The following is a 17,060-nucleotide window of genomic DNA, read 5'->3' on the forward strand; positions in this document are numbered from 1 at the left end:
TGCATGGATTTTGGTATATGCAGGGGTCTGAGCAATTGCCAGTGTCTGCTGAGGAATGACTATATAAGAAACTCCATTCTAAGAAAATTGCTGTTTTTGCATTCAAAAATTTGACAAATTACAAAGTAGATAAGCTTACATGCAATGCAAATAGCCAATGAGACTAAAAAGTTTCAGTTACCACTAGGTGCTGCTCAAGAATTGACTGTTACCTTTTATTTCAAACACTGGCGCGTCAGTCCCCATCCAGTTTATCAACCCTCTAATCTGCTTTTTGGTTTTAAAGAAGAAAAATTGGAACAAGACAAATACCAAGTATGTCCATTTCCCAAATGGAAAATATATACTTAAATAAAGACCATACTGCACACCAAAGGTAAAACAAATACTTTTATTGCACATTTATAAAATCTGCATAGTTGTATCAATTTTTTTCCCTTTCATGATTCCATTAATCTTTAAAATTTGGTTAAAACACAACATCCAATCAGAAGCCTTTTAAAAATGATCAATGGGAAGTATTTTTCTCTACATATACATATATATATAGTTTTGCATATGTATGCTGGTTTTTTCTTTCTTTTTTTTTTTTTTTTTTTTGTACAAACCCACATCCCTTACTTTTAAGGGCAAAAAAGAAGGCCGGGTATGATGGCTTGTCTGCAATCCCAGACTTTGGGAGGCTGAGGCAGGCAGATCACTTGAGGCCAGGAGTTAGAGATCAGCCTGGCCAATATGGTGAAACCCCATCTCTACTAAAAATACAAAAATTAGCCAGGTGTGGTGGTGCACGCCCGTAATTCCAGCTATTTGGGAGGCTGAGGCATGAGAATCACTTGAGCCCCGGAGACAGAGTTTGCAGTGAGCTGAGATTGCACCACTGAACGCCAGCCTGGGCGACACAGTGAGACTGTCTCAGAAAAAAAAAAGAGCAAAAAAGAGGAGGTGGACCAAAATGGTCTTTGGGCCAGCAGTAGCCCTACTGACTGTTTTTGACAATTTTTAGGTATTAGAAAATTTTACCTAAATGCCTAATAACTATTAATGCATGATCTTCAGTCAAGTTACACAATGCTCTTCTGTCTAAAGTCCTTAATACTTTACTTTCTTTCATTGAGGACTGAGTATGAGGTTTTCTGGTTTACTGATAGAAAGAAAAAAAAGGAGAGAGACAGGTCTCTTTTGACTTTTCAGCATCTCACTGCCATGTGAGCTTATAATCTACCCACATGTAAAAGGGTGCAGTTCATCAGCAACCCATTTTGTTATCTCCTGGCAAGAGCCAGGCAAGGTTTATATTTCTAATCTCTTGTAGTTAAGAATTTTTAAATGTCATCTGTATTTGATAAAATAACTAGTAGCTGTTCATTTGGTTCAGGTTCTCATGAATCATTCTTCTATTCTGCTGTCAAAAATATTTATGCCTGAAGGATAATTTTAAAAGTGGCAAGAGACTTAGAAAAGCCTAAGCATTGTTGTAGGTACAAGGCATTTCAGGTCTTCTGGCGTAATTCAACACCTTAATACACTGCTTTCTGCCTTTTCTAGTGAAACAGCTTTTATGATTTTGTACCTAAAAAGTGCAATTTTATTTTCAATCCTTCTTTACACATGCAGCATGGTTGGGGTCTGAATCGGAATCTTATGTGCTCACCTAATCCTTTTCCCAAGGTGAGCACTATGACAACGAACTTCTGTGCAAGAGGCAGGCAGCCAGGAACCAGAATGGGCCTTGAACATGTGGGAGCTTATTTCACTGTCACAGTTGAAACTCCCTGAATTGACTCCATGACAGCTGCAAATCGGCTACATAGGTCATAGGGAGAATTGGGTCGAATAGTTGGAGGCTCTTTCAAGACGATGATTTCTGCAGAAGGATCTAGAAGTCTGGGTAGAAACTCCCCTAGGCACAGCTGCAGATTTTCTGTGGAGGGAAAACAGATGGTTACATATACAGCTAAACAGATTTCTGAGTAAAGGTGAACAAGCCTTCTATTAGCCCCTCACCTAACCTCAAAGGTCAAAGCATTATGCTGGCCAGCTACTAATAAATGATTATTCCTTCAGGCCAAACCAGGAGCAAAGGCAAATAAACCAAACTTTAGCTCACTGCTATATAACAACTATATAATTACTTTATTACGAAAGGGTCTTCTAACCAATTGTCTTCTTAAAATACAAGGAAGTAGATATGATACTCTAGCATAGATATGATGGTAATTATTTTCTTTCAAATGTTTACAATATATCAGTGTATACACATGGTTTTAAATCAGGGGTGTACAGTCTTTTGGCTTCCCTGGGCCACACATGAACCTCGCTAACAATAGCTGATGAGGTTAAAAAAAAATTAATAATGTTTTAAGAAAGTTTAGAAATTTGTGTTGGGCTTCAGGTTGGACAAGCTTGGTCTAAATAAAAACTGAAGACAGTAAAGGGAAACACATGGCAACTAGCTATTACAGGATTTTTAAATAAATACTATCAACTTAAACACTTGAACAAGTCAATGGAATATCTTTTTTTTTTTTTTTTTTGAGACGGAGTCTCGCTCTGTCGCCCAGGCTGGAGTGCAGTGGCTCGATCTTGGCTCACTGCAAGCTCCGCCTCCCAGGTTCACGCCATTCTCCTGCCTCAGCCTCCCGAGTAGCTGGGACTACAGGCGCCTGCCACCACACCCAGCTAATTTTTTGTATTTTTAGTAGAGACGGGGTTTCACCGTGTGAGCCAGGATGGTCTCCATCTCCTGACCTCGTGATCCGCCCACCTCAGCCTCCCAAAGTGCTGGGACTACAGGCGTGAGCCACCGCGCCTGGCCATTTTTGTTTGTTTGTTTTTTAAAGATAGGGTCTCACTCCAAGCTGGAGTGCAGTGGTATGATCTTGGGTCACTGTAGCCTCGGCCTCCCAGACTCAAGCAATCCTCTCACCTCAGGCTCCTGAGTAGCTGGGACTACACTATACCCAGCTAAGTTTTCATTTTTTGTAGAGGCAGGGTCTCACTATGTTGCCCAGGCTGGTCTCAAACTCCTGGGCTCAAGTGAGCCACCCACCTTGGCCTCCCAAAGTGCTGGGATTACAAGTGTTAGCCACTGTGCCCAGCCCCATCAATAGAGTATATCAGTGAGAACCTAACAAAGAGGATTCATATCAGAATATATAACAATTTTCCAAGTCTACTGAACTCACCTAAAAACAACCAGCTTTACATTCCCTCCTCAAGATGCTTTAAACAAGCAAGGATAGTCCACTAATTAATCTTGAAGTCATCATAGTTAATATGCTATATAACTTCAAGCCACAGAAAAAATTCATCAAGGCACCCCTCCCATAACCATACTCTGCATGATTTTTCTTTTTTTTTTTTTGGATATGGAGTCTCATTCCGTGGCCCAGGCTGGATTGCACTGATGCTATCTCGGCTCATTGCAAACTCCGCTGCCCAGGTTCAAGTGATTCTCCTGCCTCAGCCTCCCGAGTAGCTGGGATTACAGGCGCCCACCACCACACCTAGCTAATTTTTGTATTTTTAGTAGAGATGGGGTTTCGCCTTGTTGGCCAGACTTGGTCTTGAACTCCTGGCCTCAGGTGATCTGCCCACCTTGGCCTCTGAAAGTGCTGGGATTACAGGTGTGAGCCACTGCACCCAGCCAGATTTTGATTTTTAAACTATAAAAGAGTTCATCTTTTGGCACATGAGAGAGTAATGGAAGTCTGACATTCCTGGAGAGCAGTGACTTTTTTCAAACCAGGCTTGTTGGTTGCCCATGGAGGTGATTTGGCAGTCATGGGGAAGCTAAAGGGAGGTTAAGAGGGGCAGAGGCCCAGGCTCCCTCCTCTTGTTTCAATAGAGCAGATCCATTTTTAATTTATTTATATGCTAGAAGGTTCCAATTCCTTAAAAAGGTTTGGCAACCAGTGCTATCAAGTGAGAACACTGCAATTTCTAGAATTCTCAAAACCTTAGAATATTATTAGCAAGAGTATATACCTGCAATATCTTGCCCAAGGTAAGAGCACCAATGGTTTCTCATGACCTCAATGGCATCCAGATCATCCTTGGAAATGTCATTATTAATGATAAGGTGAATGCAGGGGATGATCAGCTCATTCATCACATTAATGCCCTCAGTTACAGAGTGATCATCATTTGTTTCAAAAAGAGAAGCTGCTTTGGCATTCAGCTCCTACAGATAAAAGGTAGAATTAGGTGGGAAAAGTCTGAAAAAGATAAATATCTCTTTAATAACAGTCTAAACAAGTGGTTCCCAAACTTTACTGCACATTGGATGTACTTAGGGATCTTTAAAAACTACTGATGCCTGGTTCCCACTTCTGATAAGCTGATTTAATTAGTGTTTAGATGACCGGGACATTGGGATTTCATGAAAGCTCCCAAAGTGATTCTAATGCTGTAAAGTTTATGACCCATTGGCCTAAACTTGTAAGTCAAGGTCATGCTTAACACCTGTTTCAACCAAAGACCTGTTCACTGGTTCTCTATCTCCTCTGAGCATCAGAATCACCTGCAGAAGACACACTGATGCCCAGGGCCCTTCCCAGGGATTCTGGTTTAATTGCTAGGGAGAGGCCTGAGCTTCACGACTGTCTGAAAGCTCCCTATATGATTCTGATGCACACTAGGGGTTGGGACTCAATAATGGAAAGAGTCTAAATCCCTATAATTGCATTACTTCAGAAGCTGAGTAGGATATTCAAAATGTCAATCTATTTGGTGATTTAAAATATAAAAACATGGCTCTAATAAAATTCAGATCCATCAAACCAACAAGATCCCTTTTCAGCTTCAAAGTGGCCCTGCCACACCTATAACTAATACAGATGTCAAAGTATAAATCAGAAAATAAAGCTACTGAGTATATGTCATGACTTAATCTCACCCATTCGGTATGAACAAGGTAAAGGCAGTGGTAGAAATATTGGCCTGACTTCTGTGAAGGGCAAATTTGCTGGGTATTGGTGAAAACACACACAAGCCCACACTCTGAAGGCAGGCCACCCCTTTACAGTTCTCCAAAGGACACACATCACATAAACCCCTGGGGAGGCAAGGGGATGTAGGTCTGCCTTTCCATGTAGTTATACAGTGCAAATCAGGCCAGGAGAGAGTTAGTCTTCACTAGTATGTGACAATGATGTTATCAGAACAGCAGGACCAATTCTTACAGTTCCTACCTTTATTTTAAAAAAATGGAGTGTCAGAAGTCACTAAAACTTTAAGTCTACCAACTTAAATGTGAACATGGAAAAAATGCTGCATTCCTTCCACACACATTTATTACATGCTTCCTACATGACAGGCACAGAGGAAATGGCTGAGTGAGAGAAAAGGATCTGAGCTCAAGGAATTTACAACCTAGTAGGAAAGCAATGTGATAAAATCTATAATGCAGGCATACATGAAGGGCACACAGAGGGATGACTGATTCTCATCTTAACTTCTATCAGTTATCATTGAAGAAGAATGACATTCACTAAAAGTAACTGAAAAAAAACCTGTTCCAATGTAAAACTGTTCATGAGAATTTTGGGGGGAAATCTACAACCTGCTGGAGATAGTCTGTTTTGAAAGCCATATATTTTCCTGGCTTTAAGGAGCAGAGGTAAACAACAAAAAAACCTTAAGGCTTTACAAACAGTACAAACCAGAAGGCATTTTCTTCGGTATAAAGCAATCACGGATTCTTTGACCCCCCGGCGGGGCCCCTTCATCAGCAGGGCAGCATTGCTCTGGTAGGCATATACCAGGTAGGAAAGTGCCTCTTGGTACCTTAGAAAAATGGGAGATAAACAACAGCTGAGTGCTCTTTTACTAAAATCTAGGGCTTAGACCTCACTTTTCCCCATTTCAAGAACCTACTTGGCTGCAATTCCGAAAAAGTGAAGGGCCAAAGACCGTAGCCAGTCTCACCTCTTCTACAAATTGGCCTAGCCATCCAAAGCAAATATGAAATTTCCCTAGGCCTCAGGTTTTCCCATCTCTAAAACAAGAAATGCTCACTAGGGTCTATATCAACTCAAAAATTCATTTTCTGAGTTCATCTTCATTGATCACAAAGACAGCCTGGCACAATATTATCTCGCAGCTAATACATCTCATCATATGAAGGATGAAAAACCATGTGTGATGTTTAGAGCAAAACCGAAGCACTGCAAGAGAAGAGGCACACTAGTGTATGTGACAAGGGAGGTTATGCATGGCTGTGACTCTTAGTATTCCCAGGTAGGCATCTACAGAGAACAGCATCCTGACTAATAATCTTGGTAAAATAAAAGGCCAACATACTTTCCTTTTTGATAGAGTTCTAGGCCTGTTAGGAGATACACAGACACTTTTCGGAACAAACTATAATCTTCATGCCACTTCTGAAAAAGAATGACGATTATTAATAATCATGATCATAATAGATTGTTAGTGTCCTTCCCATCTAAGTTTTAAATTCATTACAAATATTTACTGAGCACATCTGGCTAGCCACAAAAATAACAAACAAAAGCTTTCAGATAAAAACCTACTCAACATTTAAAATAAAAGTCTACCACTGACCTTAATTTTCAATGTTCTGTTCCTTTCACTTGAGTAACAGAAGTATTTATTTCCTATGAGCTTTGGATTTTATCCTAATTTCTAACAGCTATGTAAAAGATATTCAGCTCTAGCTTAAGTGAATGACCTCTTTAGGACTGGTAAAACCATCCAGATATTGAAAATATGGAAGGACACGGACATTTCTAGTCATACAGAGCAAGTTCAAGTTCAGTAAGTGTGGTGAATACACCTTGGGTGGTACATAACATTGTTTTACATAGGATGCAATTGAAAACATGTGTAGCTATGTATTTTAATGCATATTTTTAAAACTTTATCATTTAAAACAAACCAAAAGCATGATTTCAAGAATTTTACTGCCTAGGACAAGGCTAAAATAGGTATTTAAGGGAAGTGAAATGTTGACTCACTCTAATTGAAGAATGAAAATAAAGAGACCTGCTATTCTGAGGGCAAGAAAATATCATTTATCCATTCTTTACCAGGATTTTGAGGGGAAAGTGGAAGAACAATCAGTTTGTAATAGCACAAAATTGTTTATTTTGCCTCAGGTACCATTTACCTCAGGAATTAATGTTTTTGCTCTATAGACTTAAAGAAAAGACTTTACCTTGTACTCTTCCATATTCATGTCATCTGGACCAATTTCCTTCAGTTTCGCTTGAGCCACCTTCATAATGCTGATTGATCTGTGTGGGACAAAGTTCAGAAAGCAATGAAAAGGCACAGGGCAAAACCTCCCCAACGGAGGAGTCCATCTAGCCCGACCCAGACCAAGAAGGGATTCACCTGAATATTCTCTTCTCACCTTTCATCATAGCTAAGATTTTTATCTGCAAACTGTTCCAGAAGGGTTCGTTCTACTACCCTTTTGGGTGCTTCATTTTGGAAAAAGTAGACAAGGACATGCTGAAGTCGAGGATCACTGTGAGAGGTGGGGGTCTCTTTGGCAAGCTGATAGAGCCTGGAGTATTCTTCATGGAATGCCTATTAAGGGCAGAATCAATGGTTAGAAAATAGTGTGCTGTGGGCTTCTGCACACAGAAATTGATGCCTAGGAGCTAGGCAGTCTCTTGACTCTAAAAAGACTTCTAAAAAATTCATATCGAATTACAAAAACAACTATGGAATTTTTAAGTTTCTTGCATTTCATAAGGGATGAAACTCTTTTAGCATTCTGGCACCAAAAACATACTGTACTTTTTTTTTTGAGACAGAATATCACTTTGTCACCCAGGCTGGAGTTCAGTGACATGATCACAGCTCACTGCAGCCCTGAACTCCTGGGCTCAGGTGATCCTCCCACCTCAGCCTCCCAAGTAGCTGGGACTACAGGCATATACCACCATGCCCAGTTAATTTTTGTATTTTTGATAGAGATTGGGTTTCGCCATGTTGCCCAGGCTGGTCTCGAACTCCTGAGCTCAAGCAATCCACCCACTTTGGCCTCCCAAAGTGCTGGGATTACAGGCATGAGCCACTACGCCCAGCCTACTGTACTCTTAAGAAATTCAGTTTTCTCATAAAGTTCTCAGAAAAACAAATATTTAGTTTTAATTGTTATAAAAGGCAGATCCTTGCGTGTCAATGACTTAAACTTAAAGCATCTATACAAATGCAATTTTACTCAAGTATTTTTAAAAACACGGCCTACTTTGTTACGGCCTCAAAATTACAAAGGCACAATCTAACTCAGTGTTACTAACAGATAACTCCTAACAACAACAATGAAAAGCCCTCTAGGCTAGATGTCACAGAGAATGTTACTGCTAGCCAAGGCTGGGTTAGGGTCAAGAGAAGAGAAGCGAACAGCTTGTTCATCAGTTGGACAGGAAAGGAAGTCTCATATTTCACTTCACAGAAGACTTTTTTTTTTTTTTTTGGAGACAGGGTCTCACTCTGTCACCCAGACTGGAATGCAGTGGCACAATCATGGTTCACTGCAACCTTGAACACCTGGGCTCAAGTGATCCTCCTGCCTCAGCCTCCAAATTAGCTGGGACTACAGGTATGTGCTACCATGCCCAGCTAATTTAAAAAAAAAAAAAAATTCCTTAGTAGAGATGGGGGTCTCACTATGTTAACCAGGCTGGTTTTGAACTCCTGGCTTCAAGCAAGCCTCCCTCCTGGGCCTCCCAAAGTGCTGAATTACAGGTGTGAGCCACTGTGCCCAGTCCTTTTTATTTTTAAAGAGATGGGATCTCGTTATGTTGCCCAGGCTGGAGTGCAGTGGTGCAATCACAGTACATTTCAGCCTACAACTCCTGAGCTCAAGTGAGCCTCTACTTCAGCTTCCTGAGTAGCTGGGACTACATGCACACACCACCACACCCAGCCTTAACCCCATTTTTTCCCTTCTTATAGAATTATTTCCCCAATATTATGATGCCTATATTGTAAGAATTAGAATTTTAAAAACAGAGATACCTTAATCAGCCCTGCTTCAGACCCATCTCGGTCAAAGGTCTGACGGGCTTTAGCTATGGCCAGGATGACCCCTTGCATGGCAGGGCTCAGCATCACCTACCACAAGGGGGCACAAAACACAGAGAGAAAGGAGAGAAGAAAGGTTCAGCAGAAGACTGTATGAAAGCAGGCTGAACAGAGTGCTAAAGGGCAGCAGAGCAGTGTGCTCTTTGGCCAGCATGTATTGCAAGCTGAGTTTCACACACCCATTCCTATGTGCACCCACTGCCTCTGTCCTTCTACATAATGTCAACACCCTGCCCAAGACAAGCTATTCCTACACTCTATGTTCTAATTCAGTAGGATGAAAAAAGATGTACGCCTAAAAATATCTCCCAATATGGCACTGCTGAAGAATTAAGTTAAATTATAGTTCTCAGAGGGGAAGTGTCTAAGGTCAGAATTCCAATTTAAACTAACTGTACTTTGGGTGTATATCTTAAACACACAAATACTTTAGAGTTTTACTAGGATAAACAGTACATTTAAAATAGTCTGGAAACTAGCGACTATACAAATATGACTCCATAAAGTAAAAACTTTTCAAGGATTTTTTTTTTTTGGGAGACAGAGTCTCGCTCTGTCGCCCAGGCTGGAGTGCAATGGCGCGATCTCAGCTCACTGCAACCTCCGCCTCCCGGGTTCAAGCGGTTCTCCTGCCTCAGCCTCCCAAGTAGCTGGGATTATAGGTGTATGCCACCATGCCCGGCTAATTTTTGTATTTTTAGTAGAGACAGGGGTTTCACCATGTTGGCCAGGCTGGTCTTGAACTCCCGACCTGAGGTGATCCACCCGCCTTGGCCTCCCAAAGGGCTGGGATTATAGGCGTAAGCCTCTGTGCCCAGCCTTGTCAATGATTTTTTTTTTTTAATACCCCACAGAAAAAAAATAGAAATCTGAGAAAGACAGAATTCATTATTGTTTATGTGCAGTGCAACTGAAGAGACAGACAACAAACAACTTGGGGTTCTATAGCTTCTTCCTATAGAATTCCTTTACAATTAAAAATAACTTCAATCCACATTTGTTTAGCTCACTGGACAACTGAAAAATTTATATCTGGAGGTAAAACAATGGACTAATATCCAAAAAAAAGATTCCCTATTTTAAATTAGAAGGCAATATTTTGTCCATAATACCAAAAAGGGAACTTAATTTTACTTTTCTGAGCAATCTAGACTCCGCAGTGGCCCCATTAAGTATAAGCCTGGGTAGATATACATATGCTGGGAGCGCTATACAATAGAAACATAGCTATCTTTTAAATAATGGTAACTAAGGTCAAAACCAAATAGGCTTTCTTGACAATCATTTTTTGCAGTGAGAAAATATCAGCTATTGGCAGATACCTTAATATAGTCACAAGAGAAGGAAATATAAGACTGACAACAAACAACTATATCCTGCACTCATCTCTGTACCTCCTCATCATATCCATCTGCATCAGATCTAACCAGAATCCTTCCCACACTGGGAATCTCGACTTCAGAGACCTCAGAATTAGGCTGGGCAGTAGACTCTGCATCATTAGCCTTTGGGGGCTGTTCTGACTGCTCTGCAAGGTTTGTTTCCTGGGGCATGGGCTTCTTGGGTTCAGCTTCTTTAAGCTGTGGCAGCAGAGTGGGGAGAAAGAGTAAGAAAAAACAGGAGAAATAAAAAGGGGTTGGTTAAATGCAGCAGAGACACAGAATAATAGAAATGTGAGAAAACTGGCCATTGCTGCTGAAAGCCCGGCTCTCCTGAACTTGGGCTTCCCAGTCATTCTCACCTCACTCAGTGCCGCTTCTACACCGCTCTTCTCATAGGCACGGGCTGTGTTTGCAATAGCCTGGGCAGTTTGCTCCTTTACAATCACAGCATGCTCAGATGACAAGCAGCGAACCCCATGAGAAGAGGCTACTGAAGGCTCTGATAAAGAATTGTACAAAGGTCTTAGCATCTAATGATAAATAGTCTAGAACGCTCAGATAAAAAGCAAGCAGAATGTATACAGTTTAATACACAACCCTGTTAACATAGCTTTTTACAAAGCCTATGCAGATTTTCCCTAGAAATTAATAACTATAAGAAATGGCTACTTCAGCAAGAACTCTATTAATAAAGTCTGTAAACTTTGAACCCACAGATGATTCTGTAAAATTTAATGCACTCCCAACTTTGTCATATTTCTATCCATTAAGAAAACCTTCTACAAACAAGCATCTTTTAGGAAGATCACCTTTGGAGAATGGTTTTCATAAAGTCTACCTATTAACCCTATCATAGTTTCTCCCATAACCTGGGAAATAAGCAAAACTATATACACAATGAAGGTCACAGGTAGTTAGTCTTTCTGATACTGCTTCTGTTCATCAGAAATCACATTCTAATGCCACAATTCATTCCATCAGGTTGTACCTGGCATACCAACTGTATATGAAATATACTGTGAAGACTGTGGCATCACCTAGCCAGCTGAAGGGTATAGGGCTGGCTAGGGGAGTACAGCATGAGATGTTACTGGATCACTGGCATAAACGCCTTCTCAGATACCTTGTGATGTAGAGTAGTCCTGTGATGAGGAGTTGGTGGAGGACTCCATTTGAGGGATTTTGCAAGACTGCTCTTCTTCCCACTCCTCTACTTCCTGCTCAAACCGCCAGTTATCCTCCTGAATGTAATGCTTGAGTTCCACAGATAGGGCTTCCACTTCTGACATTTGATCTGATTCAGTTGGGGCTGCCTCTGAGGAAAAGCAAAGACAGAGTTAAAAGGTCACAAGGAACCAAAACATCCTTTTTAGAAAAGAAGAAAGCGGGGTATTTCATCTTTATCTTACTCCTAACTAAAAATACATACACATAGAATCCATCAGAAATGCAGGCTGAGTATCTCTTATCCAAAATGATTGGGACTAGAACTGTTTTGGACTTCAAATTTTTTTCATATTTTAGAAAATCTGCACCATTAGTTATAGTTGGGCATCCCAAATCCTAAAATCCAACATCTGAAATTCAAAATGCTCCAATGAGCATTCCCTTTCAGCATCATGTAATGAAAAAGGCTCATAAAGTTTTGTGGATTTTGGAGCATTTGGGATTTTGGATATTCACATGTGGGATGCTCAACCTGTATGGACAATGTAAGGGCAACAATTGATAACAGTGCCTGACATTTAGTAGGCACTCATTAAACATCTGCTAAGTGAATGAATAATACAGAGTTAAAGATATGGAAAGTGGGCCGGGTGCAGCGGCTCACGCCTGTAATCCCAGTACTTTGGGAGGCCAAGGCAGGCCAATCACTTGAGGAAGGAGTTCAAGACCAGCCTGGCCAACATGGTGAAACCCTGTCTCTACTAAAAAAAATACAAAAATTAGTCAAGCGTGGTGGCACATGCCTGTAATCCCAGCTACTTAGAAGGCTGAAGTGGGAGAATCGCTTGAACCTGGGAGGAGGAGGTTGCAGTAAGCTGAGGTTGCGCCACTGCGCTCCAGCCTGGGAGACAGAGTGAGACTCCATCTCAAAAAAAAAAAAAAAAAAAAAAGATTTGGAAACTGGTCACTGTCAATCACTGGATACACCAATCATTTCAGGGAAATTCAGAAAATCATTAGAGCCAATAAAAATTTCAAGAGAAACAGTTTTATCCATTTAACCACTGCATTTGGTGGATAAGAATGTCCATTTCAAAAAGGTTAGAGATGAATTTCAAGACATTTATACCACTAACTTTCACACAATTCAGTACTATGAGAAAGCAATTTGATACAATGGTGAAATGGTCAATGATACCTGGCTTTAATGGCAAGGATATCAATGACATATTAAATTTCATTTTCTAACTCTGTGACCAAAACAAACAAACAAACAAAGTCTATAGCAGATTAACACATTCACTTACTGGTTGCCATTAATCAGTCTTTTCACTAAGCAAATGACAGTTTCCACTTGTTTGTTTCTATAATAAAAAAATAAACCATGCATGCAATAACAAGGCTCCTATATACTAACAACAGCTAGTACATTCAAGCAGCTATTCATTCCTTCGCAGCATAAATATACAATTGTGAAGATTACTTACTATTCAATGATCATTCTCTCCATTCCCTAATCCCCAATCACACTAGCAAATCAGAAAGATAATGTGCTGCCTGGACAGAACACCTTACATGTTTGTTTTTTTTGAGACAAAGTCTCACTCTGTTGCCCAGGCTGGGTGCAGTGGCAAGATCTCAGCTCACTGCAACCTTTGCCTCCCAGGTTCAAGCAATTCTCCTGCCTCAGCCTCCCAAGTAGGTGGGATTACAGGTGTGTGCCACCATGCCCGGCTAATTTATGTATTTTTAGTAGACACAGGGTTTTACCACGTTGGCCAGGCTGGTCTTCAACTCCTGGCCTCAAGTGATCCGCCCGCCTTGGCCTCCCAAAGTGCTGGGATTACAGGCGTGAACCACCATGCCGGGGCGACGTTTTCTTACTTACGCCACACAGTAAAGTTTGAATACTAAAGGCAAAAGCTTTCTATTATCTTACTTATAAAATGTTCATCATAAGACCTCTCATAGAGGATGTGAGAGAGAGAGAGAATAATGTAAATTGAAAACACCACAGAATTTGGAGAATTGTATTTGAATCTTGGGACTGCCATTTATTTACTGACTATGTGATTACTCAACTTTAGAACCCTTTGGAATCTGTTATCCAGCTGGAAAATGAAGACGACAACATTTTCCAACTCTTTCCCTCCTTTTCACAGCTGTAAGTTCTTAGAGAAATAAAAGTTTGAAAGCATGCTTTAAGGAGTAAAGTACCAATATAAATGATAATTATTATTGCTCTCTGCATGAGTAGTAGTATTACAACAACTGTGAAACTATTCAGGCAAATACACCTGTAAAATTTAGTTATTCTGGGCCCCACAACTGTAATCCCAGCACTTTGAGAGGCTGAAGCAGGCGGATCACCTGAGGTGAGGAGTTCAAAACCACCCTGGCCAAGATGGTGAAACCCCGTTTCTACTAAAAATACAAAAATCAGCTGGGCATGGTGGTGGGCACCTGTAATTCCAGCTGCTTGCGAGAGTGAGGCAGGAGAATCACTTCAACCTGGCAGGCGGAGGTTGCAGTGAGCTGAGATTGCGGCACTGCACTCCAGCCTGGGCAACAAAGCAAGACTCTGTCTCAAAAAAAAAAAGAAAGAAAAAATTCAGTTATTCTCCAAAGGGTGCAAAAATATATGTACTATCAGCACCATAAGATGGGGCAAGAAAAAAAAAAAGATGTCACTAAAAACTACAACAACTAGAGAATTAAAGTCTATCTACGAGTAAATTTTAAAAATATGTATATTCCACACAATGAATTACTATATAGTTGTTAAACAGTTAAGATTCTTTTTCTAAAAATATAGAGATTGCTAAATACTCGATTAATGAAAAAGGTTCAGAGTTGAATGGAAAAATAATCTACTTGGGGAAAAGGGGGAGGGGAAGATACAGATAAATAGAATCTAGCATATGTATACAATGTGTCTTGAAGACTACACAAGAAACCTAACATTGTATACTTGTTGGGGAGTGGGACCCATGGTCAAGGAAGAAAGTAGTAAAGCAAACTTGTTTTTCCTTTTCATTTCCCTTTATACTGTCTATATTTTTTAAATCTATTATTATATAATAGTAAGTTGTAAATTTTTTAAAAAGCAGTACAAGACTGTTCTTCTCCCTGAGCAGTACAGATTTTCCCCAATCTATAGATTCTGCCAAGATATTTTTACCTGCATTGAAGTAGGGTAGTTTGTCATTAATGTACATCAGACAGTAAGCACTAACATTTCTCAGGCCTCCATAGGAATCTCTTTCAACTTCTTCCCAGGAAGATTCAGTAACAGAGATGTCATTGTACTTGAGCCAGCTCTGTCGGGGTTGATTATAGATATAGGCCCAATAGTGTCCAGCATTTGCTTGTCCTTCATGAACAAGAACTGCATGCAAGCGATAAGGCACCTGTAAGTCAGAATGTACATTCCCCAGTCAGGTGAAGCAAAGTAATCTGATAAAGTTTAGGTTATTAAGAAATTACTGTTTATGATGTGATTAATGTGGGGTTCATATTAAAACATCTTGTTGATTCAAGATGAAGTCCACAAAAACACAGCCTTGGAATTGATCAATTATGTCTCAGTTCCAAAACCTTGAAAACCAGATCGCTGAACTACATGACCTCTCTGAAGACTCTTTCAACTCTAAACTCCTCAGATCTAAAACCAAATATAACCTAAACATATGCATCCTTCTAATTCAAAACTCTGTTTATCTAAAAATAGAATCACCTTGACCACTCACGCTGAAAATGCTTAGCATATTTGGGACCTACAAAGGTTAGCAGCTATTTTGTTCCATACCTATTTTATTTGGCAACAAAATTTAAGTTAACATATTTAATTCAGCCACATGCTTCTTAGAGTTAAGTGATCACTTATCTATCTGGAGTGAAGACCCTTTTAATGACATACTTGTTTGTTACAACATTTGAAAAGCACATTTGTGTATTTTCAATATAGAGAAAATAGGGCAATGCTTAAATGCTAACTAAATACTGGTAAAAGAGATGAAAGTCAGTCACAGAATCAAATTAAATTTACACCTACTTTAACCTATTTTAATTACTGGTGAAGATTTTTGAATTAACACAAAAGAAAAAATGGGGAAGCCTGAGTTTTACATGGTGCATTCCTGTTAAGCAATGGGACTGTGCCTCAATGCCATTCTAGAAACAGGGCTCTCCTCCTACAAGCCATTCTGCCCATTCCAGTCATTCACACAGAAGCCACTGAAAGTCCATGCCCCTAACCAGAATAGGTTCAGAGACACTCCTGGAGGCTCTTTACCCCTCCATTCCCAGAATTCATTCTAACAAACACTTCTGTGGATAGTTAAGAACTTCTGTCCTAACTCTCTTTTGGAATTTATTATTACAGAAATAAAGCTTGAAAGCATGTTGTTAAAGATCTTGAAGAATCATGGAACTTTGGGAAAGAAAGGATAACTGTTCTCCAGTTCAGTTTTTCCCACTGCACTACTTAAAGTACCATTTTGTAAGTAATTTTTATTAGTATCTGACAGCAAACCTTTCTACAATATGAAAAAATTCCATGTGGCAGAATTCAAACAAGTATGTGTTAGATCCTGTTTTTGGTAAAAGGTATATTGCTTTCTTTAGCCTAAAATAAAGAAACAGAACAACATCAATTTATATCTCAAGTTTATTCTTTTATCTTAGGGGGATTCCCATTGGGTTTAAAAGAAAACTATCAAATTTGATTTTTGTATCTACCATTAGCACATGCCTTGACTACTTTCCCATCAATTTTCATTCTACCTGACGAAGGAGAGGATCGCAGTACATCTGTTCAATAGTCTGAGTAGTACTTGCAATACAATTCTTTAAATCTGTTTGGAAAAAGAAAAACAAAAGCTTCATTAAAATGATCTCATTCTATGTCACACAGCTTACTTTAACTAAGCAAAGAATATTGTTAGGGTCCTAATGATTTCAGCTTCCCTCTATGAAACACGAAGCAGTATACAGTTTTAAAGCAGCTAGTACTTTAGGTTATGAAAGCTTTTAGTTCAATATAATTACATTAAGGTTTTAAAACATTATTTTTTATAATTGCCAAAATTTCTTAAAGAGTAAGCTGTTTAGGAAAAGATCTTAATGGGTCACTTGGCTGTAAAATGTATGCCTCAGGCAGGATCTGAAATGAGAAAGCAGAACAAAGGGTAAGGCTAAATTTCTCTGAATAGGAATCCGGGAAGAATCGGTATTTTCCATCATCTTTTTGTTCCCTAGACAAAAGGAGAAAGGAAGGGGGGGTAAGGTTAGTCTGAGCAATATGAGCAATGAGGTCAAAGGGCTTTTTAAGAATACAATGCTGAATAATCCAATTTTACATTGTGCATACTGCTCAAATACCTCATTAACCTTCAGTAAAGCATGCTTCATATAGAAAAGACTGGAGAGTAGAAGTCCAGAAAAGCT

At 39.7% G+C, this 17,060-nt stretch overlaps 1 protein-coding gene across 20 annotated transcripts in view; it reads right to left on the reverse strand.

Annotated features, from left to right (window-relative positions):
• Positions 1–377: 377 nt before the first annotated feature.
• USP28 (ubiquitin specific peptidase 28) overlaps positions 378–17,060 on the reverse strand; it is a 77,745-nt gene continuing 61,062 nt past the window's right edge. For 8 of the 20 annotated variants that reach the window (XM_019037523.4, XM_019037522.4, XM_055356912.1 and 5 more), the window contains 12 exons: positions 16,398–16,468; positions 14,794–15,022; positions 11,569–11,760; positions 10,805–10,944; positions 10,458–10,643; positions 8,998–9,093; positions 7,379–7,557; positions 7,181–7,259; positions 6,307–6,386; positions 5,667–5,790; positions 3,991–4,186; positions 378–1,924 (listed from right to left, as the gene is read on the reverse strand). In XM_019037523.4, the coding sequence (XP_018893068.1) occupies positions 1,749–1,924; positions 3,991–4,186; positions 5,667–5,790; positions 6,307–6,386; positions 7,181–7,259; positions 7,379–7,557; positions 8,998–9,093; positions 10,458–10,643; positions 10,805–10,944; positions 11,569–11,760; positions 14,794–15,022; positions 16,398–16,468 (1,748 nt within the window). In that variant the 3' untranslated portion in view covers positions 378–1,748. The remainder of the gene's footprint in view (positions 1,925–3,990; positions 4,187–5,666; positions 5,791–6,306; positions 6,387–7,180; positions 7,260–7,378; positions 7,558–8,997; positions 9,094–10,457; positions 10,644–10,804; positions 10,945–11,568; positions 11,761–14,793; positions 15,023–16,397; positions 16,469–17,060) is intronic. The other 12 variants (XM_019037525.4, XM_055356916.2, XM_055356918.1 and 9 more) reach the window with 2 other exon arrangements.

Source organism: Gorilla gorilla, chromosome 9 (genome assembly GCF_029281585.2).
Source record: "Gorilla gorilla gorilla isolate KB3781 chromosome 9, NHGRI_mGorGor1-v2.1_pri, whole genome shotgun sequence".
Classification (NCBI taxonomy): domain Eukaryota; kingdom Metazoa; phylum Chordata; class Mammalia; order Primates; family Hominidae; genus Gorilla; species Gorilla gorilla.